The 23,699-nt window shown below is 46.1% G+C and overlaps 1 protein-coding gene across 2 annotated transcripts in view; it reads right to left on the reverse strand.

Annotated features, from left to right (window-relative positions):
* LOC123180885 (sucrose transport protein SUT3) overlaps positions 1 to 23,341 on the reverse strand; it is a 44,047-nt gene extending 20,706 nt beyond the window's left edge. Inside the window, exons 1-5 of one of the 2 annotated variants that reach the window (XM_044593066.1) lie at positions 23,003 to 23,341; positions 846 to 911; positions 411 to 509; positions 246 to 310; positions 73 to 157 (exon numbers count right to left, since the gene is read on the reverse strand). In XM_044593066.1, the coding sequence (XP_044449001.1) occupies positions 73 to 157; positions 246 to 310; positions 411 to 509; positions 846 to 911; positions 23,003 to 23,164 (477 nt within the window). In that variant the 5' untranslated portion in view covers positions 23,165 to 23,341. The remainder of the gene's footprint in view (positions 1 to 72; positions 158 to 245; positions 311 to 410; positions 510 to 845; positions 912 to 23,002) is intronic. The other variant, XM_044593067.1, reaches the window with a different exon arrangement.
* Positions 23,342 to 23,699: the final 358 nt, after the last annotated feature.

The following is a 23,699-nucleotide window of genomic DNA, read 5'->3' on the forward strand; positions in this document are numbered from 1 at the left end:
TTCTAGTCTAGACTACCAAAGTTAACTATGAAATATGTCGATACGCTCTTGACCAAGCATGCACACACTCACTTGCACTGTGTTATTGGAGAAGTCGAGCAGCCAGAAGCCCAAAATGAAGGCAGCAGCCGCACGGTACCGAGGCCCAGTGTAATCTCTGTACAAATCTCTCGTCAACTTGGCGTTAGATTTACTAAGATTCTTTACTTTGCTACTATATGCCTGAAATTAAAGTTTTAGCTTACTTGCAATCCTCCTTCGTGTCCCCGAGTGCGTACCCGATGTCCGAGGAGAACCCAACAATTATAACCTACGGGGTCACACAGATGAGTGTTGCAACACATTAGTGATTGTTCATAACAGGTTGATGGTGTATGTCATCAAAAGAGGTGTGATTGCATGGTACTCACCGATATGGAGATGACGATGCATCCTGAGAGGATAAACGGTCTCTGCCTCCCTAGTGGCGAACCACACTTGTCACTAGAGAGACCCACACATGGTTGCACCTTCATGAACATATGATGCATGCATTAATTTGAAATATATGCTTCACAATAAACTCATAGGAAATACGCCAACCCCTGAATGAATTGGAAAAATCAAGTGGTTTGCTCAAATGATGAATGAAAGTGATGTGCACTTTACGTCACTTCTTATTCTTTTAATAAATATTCATGAAGTTGCACCATGAATTTATTGCTTTATAGACCACAGTGCAAAGTATAACAAAAAAAGAAGCACCGGGTGTGCAGATTTTCCTCTCTTAAGTTGTTAGAGAGTTATCGTATGGAAATCAAAACATAACTCCTTGTTCTACAAGATCCATTGTCATAGTTACTTACAATTAATCCAGCAATAGGACCACAGAGCCACATAACTGAAGTAAGAGCGTGAGGTATTCCCAATGTCTGTCGAAGCAACAGTAAACATATTAAACCATGTTAGTGAATCCAAGCATGCACACGCTACAATGATTTTAATCTATAAATCTAACATAGTTTCTTAGTATAACTTCAAAACAAACAATGTTTGGGCTGTATTCAATCAAAATTACATGACATATCACATACATGCGAGAGTTATAGAATGTTCGATATCTTTCCACCTCCATAAAAGATCCAAATTTGACTCTTTCCTCTTAGATATGTCTCCATGTTCAAAATCTTAGAATGAGGAACACGTTATCTCACATCTCTAGCTACCTAAATCCACTTGAGTGGCGCTTGCATGTTCCAAAGATTATTAGTATCTGGTATCTTTGTTAGTCCAACGAAAAATGTGAGATAAGCCAATTTTGCCGTGCAATAGACTCCATCCAAATCCGCATGAAATATAATTTCTAGCGTAAATCGATTGGCAATCCTCCCTTACCACCATCCAAAGCATAAGTACGAACGATGGCCTAAAAAAGAACAATATTTCAATTAGCCAGTCAGAGTCCCATGATAACTCGCTCTCATCATCCTCCATTGACCATTGTTGCCCCCCGAGCACTATTCACTTGAATTAACATGTGTCTATCACATCTTGTAAAATTGTGTCCATGGGAGGCCCCAACACTAAGCACATCCCCAGGAGCAGGTATTACTCATCGATAGTGTAGACCCATTGACATAGCTCACCTAAGTTTTCATCTCCTGGGTGAGAAAGGCACAATAGTGCATGACTGGCCTTTGGTGCCAAGCACCTTGTCCTATGTGGCCGCATCGAGGGAAACCATCTCAAGCTCCACAAGAACTATATGAGCAAGGTCCTGGGGGAGGAATCAAAGAATTGTGACTCGAAGGAGGTACTTCTCTTGAACATATCAAAGTTGCGAGAAGAAGCACTTGTTATAGCTCACCAATGAGCTATTTCACATCGCAATAGGAGCAAGTACGAAAGTGGTTTGAGGTGAGGAGAGTGACAGGTGCGGCTGGAGGGGAGGAGGGCATCGTCATGGTCAAAGGGAGTTGAGAATAGCTAGAGTGTGAGCAACTGGTGAGAACTGTGACCAGGACGGACAACTCATGTCGATCCTATGTGTTTGTAATCTATTATCCAGTCGTCCACGAATATTGTCTTGACTTCGAGCAATAAATATGTGATCCGTTGTGCGAGCTTTGAGTTGTATGAAAATATCCTAATGTCCCTAGTCATGGAGGATGCGGGGAAGGTGAAGGAAATATGCCCTAGAGGCAATAATAAAGTTATTATTTATTTCCTTATATCATGACAAATGTTTATTATTCATGCTAGAATTGTATTAACCGGAAACATAATACATGTGTGAATACATAGACAAACAGAGTGTCACTAGTATGCCTCTACTTGACTAGCTCGTTGATCAAAGATGGTTAAGTTTCCTAGCCATTGACATGGGTTGTCATTTGATTAACGGGATCACATCATTAGGAGAATGATGTGATTGACTTGACCCATTCCGATAGCTTAGCACTCGATCGTTTAGTATGTTGCTATTGCTTTCTTCATGACTTATACATGTTCCTATGACTATGAGATTATGCAACTCCCGTTTACCGGAGGAACACTTTGTGTGCTACCAAACGTCACAACGTAACTGGGTGATTATAAAGGTGCTCTACAGGTGTCTCCGAAGGTACTTGTTGGGTTGGCGTATTTTGAGATTAGGATTTGTCACTCCGATTGTCGGAGAGGTATCTCTGGGCCCTCTCGGTAATGCACATCACTTAAGCCTTGCAAGCATTGCAACTAATGAGTTTGTTGCGGGATGATGTATTACGGAACGAGTAAAGAGACTTGCCGGTAACGAGATTGAACTAGGTATTGAGATACCGACGATCGAATCTCGGGCAAGTAACATATCGATGACAAAGGGAACAACATATGTTGTTATGCGGTCTGACCGATAAAGATCTTCGTAGAATATGTGGGAGCCAATATGAGCATCCTGGTTCCGCTATTGGTTATTGACCGGAGACGTGTCTCGGTCATGTCTACATAGTTCTCGAACCCGTAGGGTCCGCACGCTTAAAGTTTCGATGACAGTTATATTATGAGTTTATATGTTTTGATGTACCAAAAGTTGTTCGGAGTCCCGGATGTGATCACGGACATGACGAGGAGTCTCGAAATGGTCGAGACATGAATATTGATATATTGGAAGCCTATGTTTGGATATCGGAAGTGTTCCGGGTGAAATCGGGATTTTACCGGAGTACCGGGAGGTTACCGGAACCCCCCGGGGGCTTAATGGGCCATAGTGGGCCTTAGTGGAAGAGAGGAGAGGCGGCCAGGGCAGGGCCGCGCACCCCTCCCCCCTAGTCCGAATAGGACAAGGAGAGGGGGGCGGCGCCCCCCTTTCCTTCCTCTCTCCCTTCTCTTTCCCCCTCCACTCCTAGTCCAACAAGGAAAAGGGAGGGAGTACTACTCCCGATGGGAGTAGGACTCCTCCTGGCGCGCCCCTCCTGGCCGGCCGCACCTCCCCCCCTTGCTCCTTTATATATGGGGGCAGGGGGCACCCTAGAGACACAACAATTGATCGTTTGATCTTTTAGCCGTGTGCGGTGCCCCCCTCCACCATAGTCCATCTCGATAATACTGTAGCGGTGCTTAGGCGAAGCCCTGCGTCGGTAGAACATCATCATTGTCACCACGCCGTCGTGCTGACGAAACTCTCCCTCAACACTCGACTGGGTCAGAGTTCGAGGGACGTCATCGGGCTGAACGTGTGCTGAACTCGGAGGTGCCGTGCGTTCGGTACTTGATCGGTCGGATCGTGAAGACGTACGACTACATCAACCGCGTTGTGCTAACGCTTTCGCTTTCGGTCTATGAGGGTACGTGGACAACACTCTCCCCTCTCGTTGCCGTGCATCACCATGATCTCGCGTGTGCGTAGGAATTTTTTTGAAATTACTATGTTCCCCAACAGTGGCATCCGAGCCAGGTTTTATGCGTTGATGTTATATGCACGAGTAGAACACAAGTGAGTTGTGGGCGATATAAGTCATACTGCTTACCAGCATGTCATACTTTGGTTCGGCGGTATTGTTGGATGAAGCGGCCCGGACCGACATTACACGTACGCTTACGCGAGACTGGTTCTTCCGACGTGCTTTGCACAGAGGTGGCTGGCGGGTGTCAGTTTCTCCAACTTTAGTTGAACCGAGTGTGGCTACGCCCGGTCCTTGCGAAGGTTAAAACAGCACCAACTTGACAAACTATCGTTGTGGTTTTGATGCGTAGGTGAGAACGGTTCTTGCTAAGCCCGTAGCAGCCACGTAAAACTTGCAACAACAAAGTAGAGGACGTCTAACTTGTTTTTGCAGGGCATGTTGTGATGTGATATGGTCAAGACATGATGCTAAATTTTATTGTATGAGATGATCATGTTTTGTAACCGAGTTATCGGCAACTGGCAGGAGCCATATGGTTGTCGCTTTATTGTATGCAATGCAATCGCCCTGTAATGCTTTACTTTATCACTAAGCGGTAGCGATAGTCGTAGAAGCATAAGATTGGCGAGACGACAACGATGCTACGATGGAGATCAAGGTGTCGCGCCGGTGACGATGGTGATCATGACGGTGCTTCGGAGATGGAGATCACAAGCACAAGATGATGATGGCCATATCATATCACTTATATTGATTGCATGTGATGTTTATCTTTTATGCATCTTATCTTGCTTTGATTGACGGTAGCATTATAAGATGATCCCTCACTAAATTATCAAAGTATAAGTGTTCTCCCTGAGTATGCACCGTTGCAAAGTTCTTCGTGCTGAGACACCACGTGATGATCGGGTGTGATAGGCTCTACGTTCAAATACAACGGGTGCAAAACAGTTGCACACGCGGAATACTCAGGTTAAGCTTGACGAGCCTAGCATATAACAGATATGGCCTCGGAACACGGAGACCGAAAGGTCGAGCGTGAATCATATAGTAGATATGATCAACATAGTGATGTTCACCGTTGAAACTACTCCATCTCACGTGATGATCGGACATGGTTTAGTTGATATGGATCACGTGATCACTTAGAGGATTAGAGGGATGTCTATCTAAGTGGGAGTTCTTAAGTAATATGATTAATTGAACTTAAATTTATCATGAACTTAGTACCTGATAGTATCTTGCTTGTCTATGTTGATTGTAGATAGATGGCCCGTGCTGTTGTTCCGTTGAATTTTAATGCGTTCCTTGAGAAAGCAAAGTTGAAAGATGATGGTAGCAATTACACGGACTGGGTCCGTAACTTGAGGATTATCCTCATTGCTGCACAGAAGAATTACGTCCTGGAAGCACCGCTGGGTGCCAGACCTGCTGCAGGAGCAACACCAGATGTTATGAACGTCTGGCAGAGCAAAGCTGATGACTACTCGATAGTTCAGTGTGCCATGCTTTACGGCTTAGAACCGGGTCTTCAACGACGTTTTGAACGTCATGGAGCATATGAGATGTTCCAGGAGTTGAAGTTAATATTTCAAGCAAATGCCCGGATTGAGAGATATGAAGTCTCCAATAAGTTCTACAGCTGCAAGATGGAAGAGAATAGTTCTGTCAGTGAGCATATACTCAAAATGTCTGGGTATAACAATCACTTGATTCAACTGGGAGTTAATCTTCCGGATGATAGCGTCATTGACAGAATTCTTCAATCACTGCCACCAAGCTACAAGAGCTTCGTGATGAACTATAACATGCAAGGGATGGATAAGACGATTCCCGAGCTCTTCGCAATGCTAAAGGCTGCGGAGGTAGAAATCAAAAAGGAGCATCAAGTGTTGATGGTCAATAAGACCACCAGTTTCAAGAAAAAGGGCAAAGGGAAGAAGAAGGGGAACTTCAAGAAGAACAGCAAGCAAGTTGCTGTTCAGGAGAAGAAACCCAAGTCTGGACCTAAGCCTGAGACTGAGTGCTTCTACTGCAAGCAGACTGGTCACTGGAAGCGGAACTGCCCCAAGTATTTGGCGGATAAGAAGGATGGCAAGGTGAACAAAGGTATATGTGATATACATGTTATTGATGTGTACCTTACTAATGCTCGCAGTAGCACCTGGGTATTTGATACTGGTTCTGTTGCTAATATTTGCAACTCGAAGCAGGGGCTACGGATTAAGCGAAGATTGGCTAAGGACGAGGTGACGATGCGCGTGGGAAATGGTTCCAAAGTCGATGTGATCGCGGTCGGCACGCTACCTCTACATCTACCTTCGGGATTAGTTTTAGACCTAAATAATTGTTATTTGGTGCCAGCGTTAAGCATGAACATTATATCTGGATCTTGTTTGATGCGAGACGGTTATTCATTTAAATCAGAGAATAATGGTTGTTCTATTTATATGAGTAATATCTTTTATGGTCATGCACCCTTGAAGAGTGGTCTATTTTTGTTGAATCTCGATAGTGGTGATACACATATTCATAGTATTGAAGCCAAAAGATGCAGAGTTGATAATGATAGTGCAACTTATTTGTGGCACTGCCGTTTAGGTCATATCGGTGTAAAGCGCATGAAGAAACTCCATACTGATGGACTTTTGGAACCACTTGATTATGAATCACTTGGTACTTGCGAACCGTGCCTCATGGGCAAGATGACTAAAACGCCGTTCTCCGGAACTATGGAGAGAGCAACAGATTTGTTGGAAATCATACATACAGATGTATGTGGTCCGATGAATGTTGAGGCTCGTGGCGGATATCGTTATTTTCTCACCTTCACAGATGATTTAAGCAGATATGGGTATATCTACTTAATGAAACATAAGTCTGAAACATTTGAAAAGTTCAAAGAATTTCAGAGTGAAGTTGAAAATCATCGTAACAAGAAAATAAAGTTTCTACGATCTGATCGTGGAGGAGAATATTTGAGTTATGAGTTTGGTCTTCATTTGAAACAATGCGGAATAGTTTCGCAACTCATGCCACCCGGAACACCACAGCGTAATGGTGTGTCCGAACGTCATAATCGTACTTTACTAGATATGGTGCGATCTATGATGTCTCTTACTGATTTACCACTATCATTTTGGGGTTATGCTTTAGAGACGGCCGCATTCACGTTAAATAGGGCACCATCAAAATCCGTTGAGACGACGCCTTATGAACTGTGGTTTTGGCAAGAAACCAAAGTCGTCGTTTCTTAAAGTTTGGGGCTGCGATGCTTATGTGAAAAAGCTTCAAACTGATAAGCTCGAACCCAAATCGGAGAAATGTGTCTTCAGAGGATACCCAAAGGAGACTGTTGGGTACACCTTCTATCACAGATCCGAAGGCAAGACTTTTGTTGCTAAATTCAGAATTTTTCTGGGGAAGGAGTTTCTCTCGAAAGAAGTGAGTGGGAGGAAAGTAGAACTTGATGACGTAATTGTACCTGCTCCCTTATTGGAAAGTAGTTCATCGCAGAAACCAGTTTCTGCGATGCCTATACCAATTAGTGAGGAAGTTAATGATGATGATCATGGAACTTCAGATCAAGTTATTACTGAACCTCGTAGGTCAACCAGAGTAAGATCCGCACCAGAGTGGTATGGTAATCCTCTTCTGGAGGTTATGTTACTAGACCATGACGAACCTACGAACTATGAAGAAGCGATGGTGAGCCCAGATTCCGCAAAATGGCTTGAGGCCATGAAATCTGAGATGGGAGCCATGTATGAGAACAAAGTGTGGACTTTGGTTGACTTGCCCGATGATCGGCAAGCAATTGAGAATAAATGGATCTTCAAGAAGAAGACAGACACTGACGGTAATGTTACTGTCTATAAAGCTCGACTTGTTGCAAAAGGTTTTCGACAAGTTCAAGGGATTGACTACGATGAGACCTTCTCACCCGTAGCGATGCTTAAGTCTGTCCGAATCATGTTAGCAATTGCCGCATTTTATGATTATGAAATTTGGCAAATGGATGTCAAAACTGCATTCCTGAATGGATTTCTGGAAGAAGAGTTGTATATGATGCAACCGGAAGGTTTTGTCGATCCAAAGGGAGCTAACAAAGTGTGCAAGCTCCAACGATCCATTTATGGACTGGTGCAAGCCTCTCGGAGTTGGAATAAACGCTTTGATAGTGTAATCAAAGCATTTGGTTTTGTACTGACTTTTGGAGAAGCCTGTATTTACAAGAAAGTGAGTGGGAGCTCTGTAGCATTTCTGATATTATATGTGGATGACATATTGCTGATTGGAAATGATATAGAATTTCTGGATAGCATAAAGGGATACTTGAATAAGACTTTTTCAATGAAAGACCTCGGTGAAGCTGCGTATATATTGGGCATCAAGATCTATAGAGATAGATCAAGACGCTTAATTGGACTTTCACAAAGCACATACCTTGACAAAGTTTTGAAGAAGTTCAAAATGGATCAAGCAAAGAAAGGGTTCTTGCTTGTGTTACAAGGTGTGAAGTTGAGTAAGACTCAATGCCCGACCACTGCAGAAGATAGAGAGAAGATGAAAGATGTTCCCTATGCTTCAGCCATAGGCTCTATCATGTATGCAATGCTGTGTACCAGACCTGATGTGTGCCTTGCTATAAGTCTAGCAGGGAGGTACCAAAGTAATCCAGGAGTGGATCATTGGACAGCGGTCAAGAACATCCTGAAATACCTGAAAAGGACTAAGGGTATGTTTCTCGTTTATGGAGGTTTCAAAGAGCTCATCGTAAATGGTTACGTTGATGCAAGCTTTGACACTGATCCGGACGATTCTAAATCGCAAACCGGATACGTGTTTACATTGAACGGTGGAGCTGTCAGTTGGTGCAGTTCTAAACAAAGCGTCATTGCGGGATCTACGTGTGAAGCGGAATACATAGCTGTTTCGGAAGCAGCAAATGAAGGAGTCTGGATGAAGGAGTTCATATCCGATCTAGGTGTCATACCTAGTGCATCGGGTCCAATGAAAATCTTTTGTGACAATACTGGTGCAATTGCCTTGGCGAAGGAATCCAGATTTCACAAGAGAACCAAGCACATCAAGAGACGCTTCAATTCCATCCGGGATTTAGTCCAGGTGGGAGACATAGAAATTTGCAAGATACATACGGATCTGAATGTTGCAGACCCGTTGACTAAGCCTCTTCCACGAGCAAAACATGATCAGCACCAAGGCTCCATGGGTGTTAGAATCATTACTGTGTAATCTAGATTATTGACTCTAGTGCAAGTGGGAGACTGAAGGAAATATGCCCTAGAGGCAATAATAAAGTTATTATTTATTTCCTTATATCATGATAAATGTTTATTATTCATGCTAGAATTGTATTAACCGGAAACATAATACATGTGTGAATACATAGACAAACAGAGTGTCACTAGTATGCCTCTACTTGACTAGCTCGTTGATCAAAGATGGTTAAGTTTCCTAGCCATTGACATGGGTTGTCATTTGATTAACGGGATCATCATTAGGAGAATGATGTGATTGACTTGACCCATTCCGTTAGCTTAGCACTCGATCGTTTAGTATGTTGCTATTGCTTTCTTCATGACTTATACATGTTCCTATGACTATGAGTTATGCAACTCCCGTTTACCGGAGGAACACTTTGTGTGCTACCAAACGTCACAACGTAACTGGGTGATTTTAAAGGTGCTCTACAGGTGTCTCCGAAGGTACTTGTTGGGTTGGCATATTTCGAGATTAGGATTTGTCACTCCGATTGTTGGAGAGGTATCTCTGGGCCCTCTCGGTAATGCACATCACTTAAGCCTTGCAAGCATTACAACTAATGAGTTTGTTGCGGGATGATGTATTACGGAACGAGTAAAGAGACTTGCCGGTAACGAGATTGAACTAGGTATTGAGATACCGACGATCGAATCTCGGGCAAGTAACATACCGATGACAAAGGGAACAACGTATGTTGTTATGCGGTCTGACCGATAAAGATCTTCGTAGAATATGTGGGAGCCAATATGAGCATCCTGGTTCTGCTATTGGTTATTGACCGGAGACGTGTCTCGGTCATGTCTACATAGTTCTCGAACCCGTAGGGTCCGCACCCTTATAGTTTCAATGACAGTTATATTATGAGTTTATATGTTTTGATGTACCGAAGGTTGTTCGGAGTCCTGGATGTGATCACGAACATGACGAGGAGTCTCGAAATGGTCGAGACATGAAGATTGATATATTGGAAGCCTATGTTTGGATATCGGAAGTGTTCCGGGTGAAATCGGGATTTTACCGGAGTACCGGGAGGTTACCGGAACCCCCCGGGGGCTTAATGGGCCATAGTGGGCCTTAGTGGAAGAGAGGAGAGGCGGCCAGGGCAGGGCCGCGCGCCCCTCGCCCCTAGTCCGAATAGGACAAGGAAAGGGGGGCGGCGCCCCCCTTTCCTTCCTCTCTCCCTCCTCTTTCCCCCTCCACTCCTAGTCCAACAAGGAAAAGGGAGGGAGTCCTACTCCCGGTGGGAGTAGGACTCCTCCTGGCACACCCCTCCTGGCTGGCCGCACCTCTCCCCCTTGCTCCTTTATATACGGGGGCAGGGGGCACCCTAGAGACACAACAATTGATCGTTTGATGTTTTAGCCATGTGCGGGGTCCCCCTCCACCTTAGTCCACCTCGATAATACTGTGGCGGTGCTTAGGCGAAGCCCTGCGTCGGTAGAACATCATCATCGTCACCACGCCGTCGTGCTGACGAAACTCTTGTTGGAAATATGCCCTAGAGGCAATAATAAATGGTTATTATTATATTTCTGTGTTCATGATAATAGTCTATTATTCATGCTATAATTGTATTGTCCGGAAATCGTAATACATGTGTGAATACATAGACCACAACCTGTCCCTAGTAAGCCTCTAGTTGACTAGCTCGTTGATCAACAGATAGTCATGGTTTCCTGACTATGGACATAGGATGTCACTGATAACGGGATCACATCATTAGGAGAATGATGTGATGGACAAGACCCAACTTAAGCATAGCATAAAAGATCGTGTAGTTTCGTTTGCTAGAGCTTTTCCAATGTCAAGTATCTTTTCCTTAGACCATGAGATCGTGCAACTCCCGGATACCGTAGGAGTGCTTTGGGTGTGCCAAACGTCACAACGTAACTGGGTGACTATAAAGGTGCATTACGGGTATCTCCGAAAGTGTCTGTTGGGTTGGCACGGATCGAGACTGGGATTTGTCACTCCGTGTGACGGAGAGGTATCTCTGGGCCCACTCGGTAATGCATCATCATAATGAGCTCAATGTGACTAAGGCGTTGGTCACGGGATCATGCATTGCGGTACGAGTAAAGAGACTTGCCGGTAACGAGATTGAACAAGGTATTGGGATACCGACGATCGAATCTCGGGCAAGTAACATACCGATTGACAAAGGGAATTGCATACGGATTGATTGAATCCTCGACACCGTGGTTCACCCGATGATATCATCGTGGAACATGTGGGAGCCAACATGGGTATCCAGATCCCGCTGTTGGTTATTGACCGGAGAGGCGTCTCGGTCATGTCTGCATGTCTCCCGAACCCGTAGGGTCTACACACTTAAGGTCCGGTGACGCTAGGGTTGTAGAGATATATGTATGCGGAAACCCGAAAGTTGTTCGGAGTCCCGGATGAGATCCCGGACGTCACGAGAGGTTCCGGAATGGTCCGGAGGTGAAGAATTATATATAGGAAGTCCAGTTTTGGCCACCGGGAAAGTTTCGGGGGTTATCGGTATTGTACCGGGACCACCGGAAGGGTCCCGGGGGTCCACCGGGTGGGGCCACCTGTCCCGGAGGGCCCCGTGGGCTGAAAGTGGAGGGGAACCAGCCCCTAGTGGGCTGGGGCGCCTCCTTGGGCCTCCCCCCATGCGCCTAGGGTTGGGAACCCTAGGGGGGGGAGTTCCCCCTTGCCTTGGGGGGCAAGGCAACCCCTTCCCCCCTTGGCCGCCGCCCCCCCCTTGGAGATCCCATCTCCTAGGGCTGCGCACCCCCCTTGGGGGCCTATATAAAGGGGGGGAGGGAGGGCAGCACACTACAGCCTTTGGCGCCTCCCTCCTCCCCTGCAACACCTCTCTCTCTCGCGCAGAAGCTCGGCGAAGCCCTGCCGGAGAGCCGCTACATCCACCACCACGCCGTCGTGCTGTTGGATCTCCATCAACCTCTCCTCCCCCCTTGCTGGATCAAGAAAGGAGGAGACGTCGCTGCACCGTACGTGTGTTGAACGCGGAGGTGCCGTACGTTCGGCACTCGGTCATCGGTGATTTGGATCACGGCGAGTACGACTCCGTCATCCACGTTCATTGGAACGCTTCCGCTCGCGATCTACAACGGTATGTAGATGCACTCCCTTCCCCTCGTTGCTAGTAGACTCCATAGATGCATCTTGGTGAGCGTAGGAAAATTTTAAAATTATGCTACGATTCCCAACAGTGGCATCATGAGCCAGGCCTATGCGTAGTTACTATGCACGAGTAGAACACAAAGAAGTTGTGGGCGTTGATGTTGCCAATTCTTCTTGCCGCTACTAGTCGTTTCTTGTTTCGGCGGCATTGTAGGATGAAGCGGCCCGGACCGACCTTACACGTACGCTTACGTGAGACAGGTTCCACCGACTGACATGCACTAGTTGCATAAGGTGGCTAGCGGGTGTCTGTCTCTCCTACTTTAGTCGGAACGGATTCGATGAAAAGGGTCCTTATGAAGGGTAAATAGAAATTGGCAAATCACGTTGTGGTCATACGTAGGTAAGAAACGTTCTTGCTAGAAACCTACAAACCACGTAAAAACTTGCAACAACAATTAGAGGACGTCTAACTTGTTTTTGCAGCAAGTGATATATGTGATATGATATGGCCAGAAGATGTGATGAATGATATATGTGATGTATGAGATTGATCATATTCTTGTAATAGGAATCACGACTTGCATGTCGATGAGTATGACAACCGGCAGGAGCCATAGGAGTTGTCTTTATTATTTTGCATGACCTGCGTGTCATTGAATAACGCCATGTAATTTACTTTACTTTGTTGCTAAACGCGTTAGCCATAGAAGTAGAAGTAATCGTTGGCGTGACGACTTCATGAAGACACAATGATGGAGATCATGATGATGGAGATCATGGTGTCATGCCGGTGACGAAGATGATCATGGTGCCCCGAAGATGGAGATCAAAGGAGCATGATGATATTGGCCATATCATGTCACTATTTGATTGCATGTGATGTTTATCATGTTTTTGCATCTTATTTGCTTAGAACGACGGTAGCAAGTAGGATGATCCCTTATAATAATTTCAAGAAAGTGTTCACCCTAACTGTGCACCGTTGCGAAGGTTCGTCGTTTCGAAGCACCACGTGATGATCGGGTGTGATAGATTCTTACGTTCGAATACAACGGGTGTTGACGAGCCTAGCATGTACAGACATGGCCTCGGAACACACGCAATACACTTAGGTTGACTTGACGAGCCTAGCATGTACAGACATGGCCTCGGAACACGGAGGACCGAAAGGTCGAGCATGAGTCGTATAGAAGATACGATCAACATGGAGATGTTCACCGATCTTGACTAGTCCGTCTCACGTGATGATCGGACACGGCCTAGTTGAGCTCGGATCATGTTTCACTTAGATGACTAGAGGGATGTCTGTCTGAGTGGGAGTTCATTAAATAATTTGATTATATGAACTTAATTATCATGAACTTAGTCTAAAATCTTTACACTATGTATTGTAGATCAAATGGCCCACGTTGTCCTCAATTTCAACGCGTTCCTAGAGAAAACCAAGCTGAAAGATGATGGCAGCAACTATACGGACTGGGTCCGGAACCTGAGGCTCATCCTCATAGTTGCCAAGAAAGATTATGTCTTAGAAGCACCGCTAGGTGAAGCACCAATCCCTGAGAACCAAGACGTTATGAACGCTTGGCAGCAGCGTGCTGATGATTACTCCCTCGTTCAGTGCGGCATGCTTTACAGCTTAGAACCGGGTCTCCAAAAGCGTTTTGAGAAACATGGAGCATATGAGATGTTCGAGGAGCTGAAACTGGTTTTTCAAGCTCATGCCCGGGTCGAGAGATATGATGTCTCCGACAAGTTCTTCAGCTGTAAAATGGAGGAGAACAGTTCTGTTAGTGAGCACATACTCAGAATGTCTGGGTTGCACAACCGCTTGTCTCAGCTGGGAGTTAATCTCCCGGATGACGCGGTCATTGACAGAATCCTCCAGTCGCTTCCACCAAGCTACAAGAGCTTTGTGATGAACTACAATATGCAGGGGATGGAAAAGACCATTCCCGAGGTATATTCAATGCTAAAATCAGCGGAAGGGGAGATCAGAAAAGAACATCAAGTGTTGATGGTGAATAAAACCACTAAGTTCAAGAAGGGCAAGGGTAAGAAGAACTTCAAGAAGGACGGCAAGGGAGTTGCCGCGCCCGGTAAACCAGTTACCGGGAAGAAGTCAAAGAATGGACCCAAGCCCGAGACTGAGTGCTTTTATTGCAAGGGAAGTGGTCACTGGAAGCGGAACTGCCCCAAATATTTAGCGGACAAGAAGAAGGCCGGCAACACCCAAGGTATATGTGATATACAAGTAATTGATGTGTACCTTACCAGTACTCGTAGTAGCTCCTGGGTATTTGATACCGGTGCGGTTGCTCATATTTGTAACTCAAATCAGGAACTACGGAATAAACGGAGACTGGCAAAAGACGAGGTGACGATGCGCGTCGGGAATGGTTCCAAGGTCGATGTGATCGCCGTCGGCACGCTACCTCTGCATCTACCCACGGGATTAGTTATAAACCTCAATAATTGTTATTTAGTGCCAGCTTTGAGCATGAACATTGTATCTGGATCTCGTTTAATTCGAGATGGCTACTCATTTAAATCTGAGAATAATGGTTGTTCTATTTATTTGAGAGATATGTTTTATGGTCATGCCCCGCTGGTCAATGGTTTATTTTTGATGAATCTCGAACGTGATGTTACACATGTTCATAGTGTGAATACCAAAAGATGTAAAGTTGATAACGATAGTCCCACATACTTGTGGCACTGCCGCCTTGGTCACATTGGTGTCAAGCGCATGAAGAAGCTCCATGCAGATGGACTTTTGGAGTCTCTTGATTACGAATCATTTGACACGTGCGAACCATGCCTCATGGGTAAGATGACCAAGACTCCGTTCTCCGGAACAATGGAGCGAGCAACCAACTTATTGGAAATCATACATACCGATGTGTGCGGTCCAATGAGTGTTGAGGCTCGCGGAGGATATCGTTATGTTCTCACTCTCACTGATGATTTAAGTAGATATGGGTATGTCTACCTAATGAAACACAAGTCTGAAACCTTTGAAAAGTTCAAGGAATTTCAGAGTGAAGTCGAGAATCAACGTGACAGGAAAATAAAATTCTTACGATCAGATCGTGGTGGAGAATATTTAAGTCACGAATTTGGTACACACTTAAGGAAATGTGGAATAGTTTCACAACTCACGCCGCCTGGAACACCTCAGAGAAATGGTGTGTCCGAACGTCGTAATCGCACTCTATTGGATATGGTGCGATCTATGATGTCTCTTACCGATTTACCGCTCTCATTTTGGGGTTATGCTTTAGAGACTGCCGCATTCACTTTAAATAGGGCACCGTCTAAATCCGTTGAGACGACACCGTATGAATTATGGTTTGGGAAGAAACCTAAGCTGTCGTTTCTAAAAGTTTGGGGATGCGATGCTTATGTCAAGAAACTTCAACCTGAAAAGCTCGAACCCAAATCGGAAAAATGCGTCTTCATAGGATACCCTAAGGAAACTATTGGGTATACCTTCTACCTCAGATCCGAAGGCAAGATCTTCGTTGCCAAGAACGGGTCCTTTCTAGAGAAGGAGTTTCTCTCGAAAGAATTGAGTGGGAGGAAAGTGGAACTTGATGAGGTGATAGTCACCCCTTCCGAACCGGAAAGTAGCGCAGCGCGGGAAAATGTTCCTGTGGTGCCTACACCGACTGGGGAGGAAGTTAATGATGATGATCATGAAGCTTCAGATCAAGTTACTGAACTTCGTAGGTCCACAAGGACACGTTCCGCACCAGAGTGGTACGGCAACCCTGTCCTGGAAATCATGTTGTTAGACAACGGTGAACCTTCGAACTATGAAGAAGCGATGGCGGGCCCGGATTCCGACAAATGGCTAGAAGCCATGAAATCCGAGATAGAATCCATGTATGAAAACAAAGTATGGACTTTGACTGACTTGCCCGATGAGCGGCGAGCCATAGAAAACAAATGGATCTTTAAGAAGAAGACGGACGCAGATGGTAATGTGACCATCTACAAAGCTCGACTTGTCGCTAAGGGTTATCGACAAGTTCAAGGGGTTGACTACGATGAGACTTTCTCACCCGTAGCGAAGCTGAAGTCCGTCCGAATCATGTTAGCAATTGCCGCATACTATGATTATGAGATATGGCAGATGGACGTCAAAACGGCATTCCTTAACGGCTTCCTTAAGGAAGAGTTGTATATGATGCAGCCGGAAGGTTTTGTCGATCCTAAGAATGCTAACAAAGTATGCAAGCTCCAGCGCTCAATCTATGGGCTGGTGCAAGCATCTCGGAGTTGGAACATTCGCTTTGATGAGATGATCAAAGCGTTTGGGTTTACACAGACTTATGGAGAAGCCTGTGTTTACAAGAAAGTGAGTGGGAGCTCTGTAGCATTTCTCATATTATATGTGGATGACATATTATTGATGGGAAATGATATAGAATTCTTGGAAAGTATAAAGGCCTATTTGAATAAGTGTTTTTCAATGAAGGACCTTGGAGAAGCTGCTTATATATTAGGCATCAAGATCTATAGAGATAGATCAAGACGCCTCATTGGTCTTTCACAGAGTACATACCTTGACAAGATATTGAAGAAGTTCAGTATGGATCAGTCCAAGAAGGGGTTCTTGCCTGTATTGCAAGGTGTGCAATTGAGCACGGCTCAATGCCCGACCACGGCAGAAGATATAGAAGAGATGAGTGTCATCCCCTATGCCTCGGCCATAGGGTCTATTATGTATGCCATGCTGTGTACCAGACCTGATGTAAACCTTGCCGTAAGTTTGGTAGGAAGGTACCAAAGTAATCCCGGCAAGGAACACTGGACAGCGGTCAAGAATATCCTGAAGTACCTGAAGAGGACTAAGGATATGTTTCTCGTTTATGGAGGTGACGAAGAGCTCGTCGTAAAGGGTTACGTCGACGCTAGCTTCGACACAGATCCGGATGACTCGAAGTCACAGACCGGATACGTGTATATTTTGAATAGAGGAGCAGTAAGCTGGTGCAGTTGCAAGCAAAGCGTCGTGGCGGGATCTACATGTGAAGCGGAATACATGGCAGCCTCGGAGGCAGCACAGGAAGCAGTCTGGATGAAGGAGTTCATTACCGACCTAGGGGTGATTCCCAATGCGTCGGGCCCGATGACTCTCTTCTGTGACAACACTGGAGCTATTGCCCTTGCGAAGGAGCCCAGGTTTCACAGGAAGACCAGGCATATCAAGCGTCGCTTCAACTCCATTCGTGAAAGTGTTCAAAATGGAGACATAGATATTTGTAAAGTACACACGGACCTGAATGTAGCAGATCCGTTGACTAAACCTCTCCCTAGGGCAAAACATGATCAACACCAGGACGCAATGGGTGTTCGATTCATCACAATGTAACTAGATTATTGACTCTAGTGCAAGTGGGAGACTGTTGGAAATATGCCCTAGAGGCAATAATAAATGGTTATTATTATATTTCTGTGTTCATGATAATAGTCTATTATTCATGCTATAATTGTATTGTCCGGAAATCGTAATACATGTGTGAATACATAGACCACAACCTGTCCCTAGTAAGCCTCTAGTTGACTAGCTCGTTGATCAACAGATAGTCATGGTTTCCTGACTATGGACATAGGATGTCATTGATAACGGGATCACATCATTAGGAGAATGATGTGATGGACAAGACCCAACTTAAGCATAGCATAAAAGATCGTGTAGTTTCGTTTGCTAGAGCTTTTCCAATGTCAAGTATCTTTTCCTTAGACCATGAGATCGTGCAACTCCCGGATACCGTAGGAGTGCTTTGGGTGTGCCAAACGTCACAACGTAACTGGGTGACTATAAAGGTGCATTACGGGTATCTCCGAAAGTGTCTGTTGGGTTGGCACGGATCGAGACTGGGATTTGTCACTCCGTGTAACGGAGAGGTATCTCTGGGCCCACTCGGTAATGCATCATCATAATGAGCTCAATGTGACTAAGGCGTTAGTCACGGGATCATGCATTGCGGTACGAGTAAAGAGACTTGCCGGTAACGAGATTGAACAAGGTATTGGGATACCGACGATCGAATCTCGGGCAAGTAACATACCGATTGACAAAGGGAATTGCATACGGATTGATTGAATCCTCGACACCGTGGTTCACCCGATGATATCATCGTGGAACATGTGGGAGCCAACATGGGTATCCAGATCCCGCTGTTGGTTATTGACCGGAGAGGCGTCTCGGTCATGTCTGCATGTCTCCCGAACCCGTAGGGTCTACACACTTAAGGTCCGGTGACGCTAGGGTTGTAGAGATATATGTATGCGGAAACCCGAAAGTTGTTCGGAGTCCCGGATGAGATCCCGGACGTCACGAGAGGTTCCGGAATGGTCCGGAGGTGAAGAATTATATATAGGAAGTCCAGTTTTGGCCACCGGGAAAGTTTCGGGGGTTATCGGTATTGTACCGGGACCACCGGAAGGGTCCCGGGGGTCCACCGGGTGGGGCCACCTGTCCCGGAGGGCCCCGTGGGCTGAAAGTGGAGGGGAACCAGCCCCTAGTGGGCTGGGGCGCCCCTTGGGCCTCCCCCCATGCGCCTAGGGTTGGGAACCCTAGGGGGGGAGTTCCCCCTTGCCTTGGGGGGCAAGGCAACCCCTTCCCCCCTTGGCCGCCGCCCCCCCCCTTGGAGATCCCATCTCCTAGGGCTGCGCACCCCCCTTGGGGGCCTATATAAAGGGGGGGGAGGGAGGGCAGCACACTACAGCCTTTGGCGCCTCCCTCCTCCCCTGCAACACCTCTCTCTCTCGCGCAGAAGCTCGGCGAAGCCCTGCCGGAGAGCCGCTACATCCACCACCACGCCGTCGTGCTGTTGGATCTCCATCAACCTCTCCTCCCCCCTTGCTGGATCAAGAAAGGAGGAGACGTCGCTGCACCGTACGTGTGTTGAACGCGGAGGTGCCGTACGTTCGGCACTCGGTCATCGGTGATTTGGATCACGGCGAGTACGACTCCGTCATCCACGTTCATTGGAACGCTTCCGCTCGCGATCTACAACGGTATGTAGATGCACTCCCTTCCCTCGTTGCTAGTAGACTCCATAGATGCATCTTGGTGAGCGTAGGAAAATTTTAAAATTATGCTACGATTCCCAACAACTCTCCCTCAACACTCGGCTGGATCGGAGTTCGAGGGACGTCATCGGGATGAACGTGTGCTGAACTCGGAGATGCCGTGCGTTCGGTACTTGATCGGTCGGATCGTGAAGACGTACGACTACATCAACCGCGTTGTGCTAACGCTTCCGCTTTCGGTCTTCGAGGGTACGTGGACAACACTCTCCCCTCTCGTTGCTATGCATCACCATGATCTTGCGTGTGCGTAGGAATTTTTTTGAAATTACTACGTTCCCCAACAGAAGGGGAGTACCACCATAGACTACTATGTCTATCAATTTATGGCTACACTCAGACAGAGTTGCAATATGTTCAAACCCAATTCACATGTCGCGCCTCATGGATGGCTATCAAGTTCTTGAAGGGATTGCTCTGTGGCGTTCTCATGGATGTAGCTTGAGTTGGGAACTTATAGCTAGAATTTACATTTTCAAGATGCGTCGAGTTGTTTATCATTTATTAGTTTCGAGCTAAATGTATATGACATGTCCTCAAAGTAAACGTTGTCTCATGATCCTTCGGAAGACGATCGACTTGATTAGGGGTTGCCAAACACTACTCCTTTACTAGGTAGTTATAAAGGTATCTTCTCGGTATGTTGTGAAGCACATTGCAAGGCATGGTCGATTAAGGCATGACCTTTCCCTTCTGAATTGGTGAGATTTATTCGGGTCCTCTTGACATATCTGATCAAGGATTGCATTACCATACGGTTAAGGTTAAGAGTTACCCTCACCATGGATTAGTTCATAGGTCGACAAGAGAGGTTGCAGCCACCCAACAAAGATGACATGCGACTGCATTGTGTTCAACAAAATATGTTGTGACTCAAGAATATTTTGTATATGACATATTGAGAGGTTCGTCAAAATGACTTCATGGAAATTAGGAACTAGCATGTCTTGCTAGAGGTCGCGGCCAGTTATTAGATTAGTTCTAGTTGGCCAAGTTCTAGTTTATGAACTTGGCGCCAGAGAAGCAACTGATTCATGTGAGTAAGGAGTTACTCAACTACCAGGTTGAGTAAGAGTTACTAGGGTCACTTCCAATGACATGTCCTCATGAACTCGTGGGGTCACACACATATGGATTCATAATCCCTTTGGATAAGGTCAAATACATTACAAGAATTGTAGCCTGCATGATCGTAATTGTTGATCCCTTCGGGGGAAGTCATATAAGGAGGAGTGCATTAATTTTGGTCACAAGTGGAATAACCAGTTTAGGGATGCACTCAAGGTTAGGAGGAACCCTCCAACCAGCACAATGGTCTCCTTCCGAGGCTTGCGACATGAAAACTATTAGTTCATATTTGAGCCATTCATTTATAGGTGGATACACCTCGGAGGCATTGCACCCATCATGGTCAAACAAGAATTGATCAACGACTGAAGGGGAGGAGACATATGGCTACAACTACATAAACGACCATTGTCAACTTTACTTCCATTATGGGTTAACATATCAAATGGTAATCGTGTGAGACCGTACCTACATCATGATCACAGGTGGTGCGGGGTGGAATATTTTTGCACTAGCATAGCCTACCTTGTACCACAATAGTGGTATCGCAGCAATGCTAGTTGATTCTAGACTCAGATTACGTGTAAATGTTATATGTGGCGGCGTTGAGATGGGGGGCATGTCGCTAAACCGATGGCATATCTGTGAAATTGATATGTTTCGATAGCTAATTCATGAGATGAGTTGACTCGGTGCAATTTTGATGATATCAATTGCATGGTCTGTAGACCCGTCACATCATTAAACACATGCAAGTCTTCCAATCATCTCTTTTTATTTTCTATTTTTTCAGCAACAAATCAATCCATTAAAGTGTCCTACTAGGCCCCCTACGATCCATATATGGTAAGAATATACAGAACTATTATCTAGCATAACTAAATATGTGATCCCACTAACATATTTGTCTCAACATGCAACCATCCCATCTCAACACGCAACAATGCACGGGAAAAGTCCCACCCCAGCATGCAACTATCATAGGAGGGATGTTCGAGCTTTGTGGATGCATGTAAACGGGAAATATCATAGGAGTCTATGGACACACTTAAACCGCAGGCCATGTAGCGGGAGGTGTCGTCGTTGACGGCTGGGGTAAATGGGGTTAAGATGGTGCGAGGTTGCAGGGGAAGCCCCATATTTTTGTCACTACGACCTATTTATAGGAATAGGAGGCCTCACTAGCTGATTTTCCTGGCCTCTGGTGAGGCCACGTCACCCCCAAATCGCCCTAAACGACAGTCATTCATCTCCATGAAACGGCGGCATTCCATCCCCGCCTTCTACCATCGCGCAAATGCGGTAGAAGATGCTAGATGTAAGGGTATCTCCAAGGGCAACCCGCAAAAAAACCTCTCGCGCCCGTTCGTGGATAGGGGGACCAGTCCGCGGACAGGTATGCGGGAGGCAACCACCAATGCTAGCCGTATACATTTTCACAACAGCTCAAACCAACCAAAATAAATTCATGCAAACACGACCAGGTTTCACATAAACATGACGGATTTCATATAAAAAAGCCAAATTTTCATATAAACATGACGCATTTCAGTACATTTACATCAACGGTGCAAAGTCGGATCCTTTTTTGCTCGTCTCTTTGGTTGGGGTAGCGGCGGGTCTCCGGTGCGGTGGTGTCAAGGTCTTGGATGCCTGGGCGGCGGCCCTGGTGGCGGTGCACGGTGCTCTTGGGCAAAGCTCGTGTCTTGGCGCTGCCCGGTGACCATGGCCGTGTGGGCGGCGTGGTTGCCGGGGTGTAGCGTTCGGCGGCGGTGAGTGTTGGCCGGGGTGAAAACCTGCTCTTTCTTCGGACTGACCGGCGACGGCGAAACTCGTTCCCTTCTTGAAGGCGTCGTCGCGGCTCTCACCGCCCATCGTGCGGCTCCGGGGGAAACTCTGATCCTTGGATCGGGCGGTGGCAGCGCTCCGGTGTCGTATCCTTCCTGAAGGCACCGCCTTGGAGTCCACGGTTCGTTATATGCGGCTTAATCTCTTCGTGGTAGTGTGCTAGGGATGGTGTTGCTGCGCTCAGTGCTTTTGTATCCTGCCTTGGATGTGTGTGGTGTTGGCGTGCGTTTGTATTGGATGATGTGGATCTTTGCTTTATATATAAAGCGGGGCGAAAGCCTTTTCCGGTAAGTCCCACCCTAGCATGCAACTATGCATGAAATGTTGGTTAATTTTCTACCTTTTAATTTTGTTAGTTATATTCGATAAAAAATATGGACTAGGCATATTAAAGTATATTATCAATTTCAGCTAACATATTATTGATCAAAAAAAATTGTTTCATGCAACCAAATATTATTAAATATATTGCAACTGATCCCCGCAGCCACGCACTGGGTATCACCTAGTTTCCTCTCTGTTTTCTCCCCTAAAAAATGAATAAGAAAACTCAACAGCCCGAAAAAAACAAACTCAACACTCTCAAATAGGATAACACAATAACCATCATAGAAACCCCGGTACAAAATATTTACATTTAAAAGATTGCTTATTTTCACAACAACAATACACACTCTTGGAGAAAAACACGCCCGAGTACACACACGTTTAAATACCTGGACGTAAGGGGTGAGGAGGGAGAGTTGCAGCGCCCAGCCGTACTGCACACCGCCGGCGACCATGCACGCGAGGAACAGTCCCACAAGGCTGATCTGGGGCGTAGGCGGGGGCCTGCCACCGCCGCCGCTCTCCACAGAGAGCTCCATGTGGTCTACCATCCTGAAAGATATCTAACTAGCTAGCCAAAAGAGAGAGGGTCCTGTAGAAATTCTAGATTTGAAGGAGACGCGGAGGTAGGAAGGGATGTTCGAGCTTTGTGGATGCATGTAAACGGGAAATATCATAGGAGTCTATGGACACACTTAAACTGCGGGCCATGTAGCGGGAGGTGTCGTCGTTGACGGCTAGGGTAAATGGGGTTAAGATGGTGCGAGGTTTCAGGGGAAGCCACATATTTTTGTCACTACGACCTATTTATAGGAATAGGAGGCCTCACTAGCTGATTTTCCTGGCCTGTGGTGAGGCCACGTCACCCCCAAATCGCCCTAAATGACAGTCATTCGTCTCCATGAAACGGCGGCATTCCATCCCCGCCTTCTACTACCGTGCAAATGCGGAAGAAGATGCTAGATGTAAGGGTATCTCCAAGGGCAACCCGTAAAAAACTTCTCGTGCCCGTTCGCGGATAGGGGGACCAGTCCGCGGACACGTATGCGGGAGGCAACCACCAATGCTGGCCGCATACATTTTCAC

The sequence above is a fragment of the Triticum aestivum genome, chromosome 1D (assembly GCF_018294505.1).
Source record: "Triticum aestivum cultivar Chinese Spring chromosome 1D, IWGSC CS RefSeq v2.1, whole genome shotgun sequence".
Taxonomy (NCBI): domain Eukaryota; kingdom Viridiplantae; phylum Streptophyta; class Magnoliopsida; order Poales; family Poaceae; genus Triticum; species Triticum aestivum.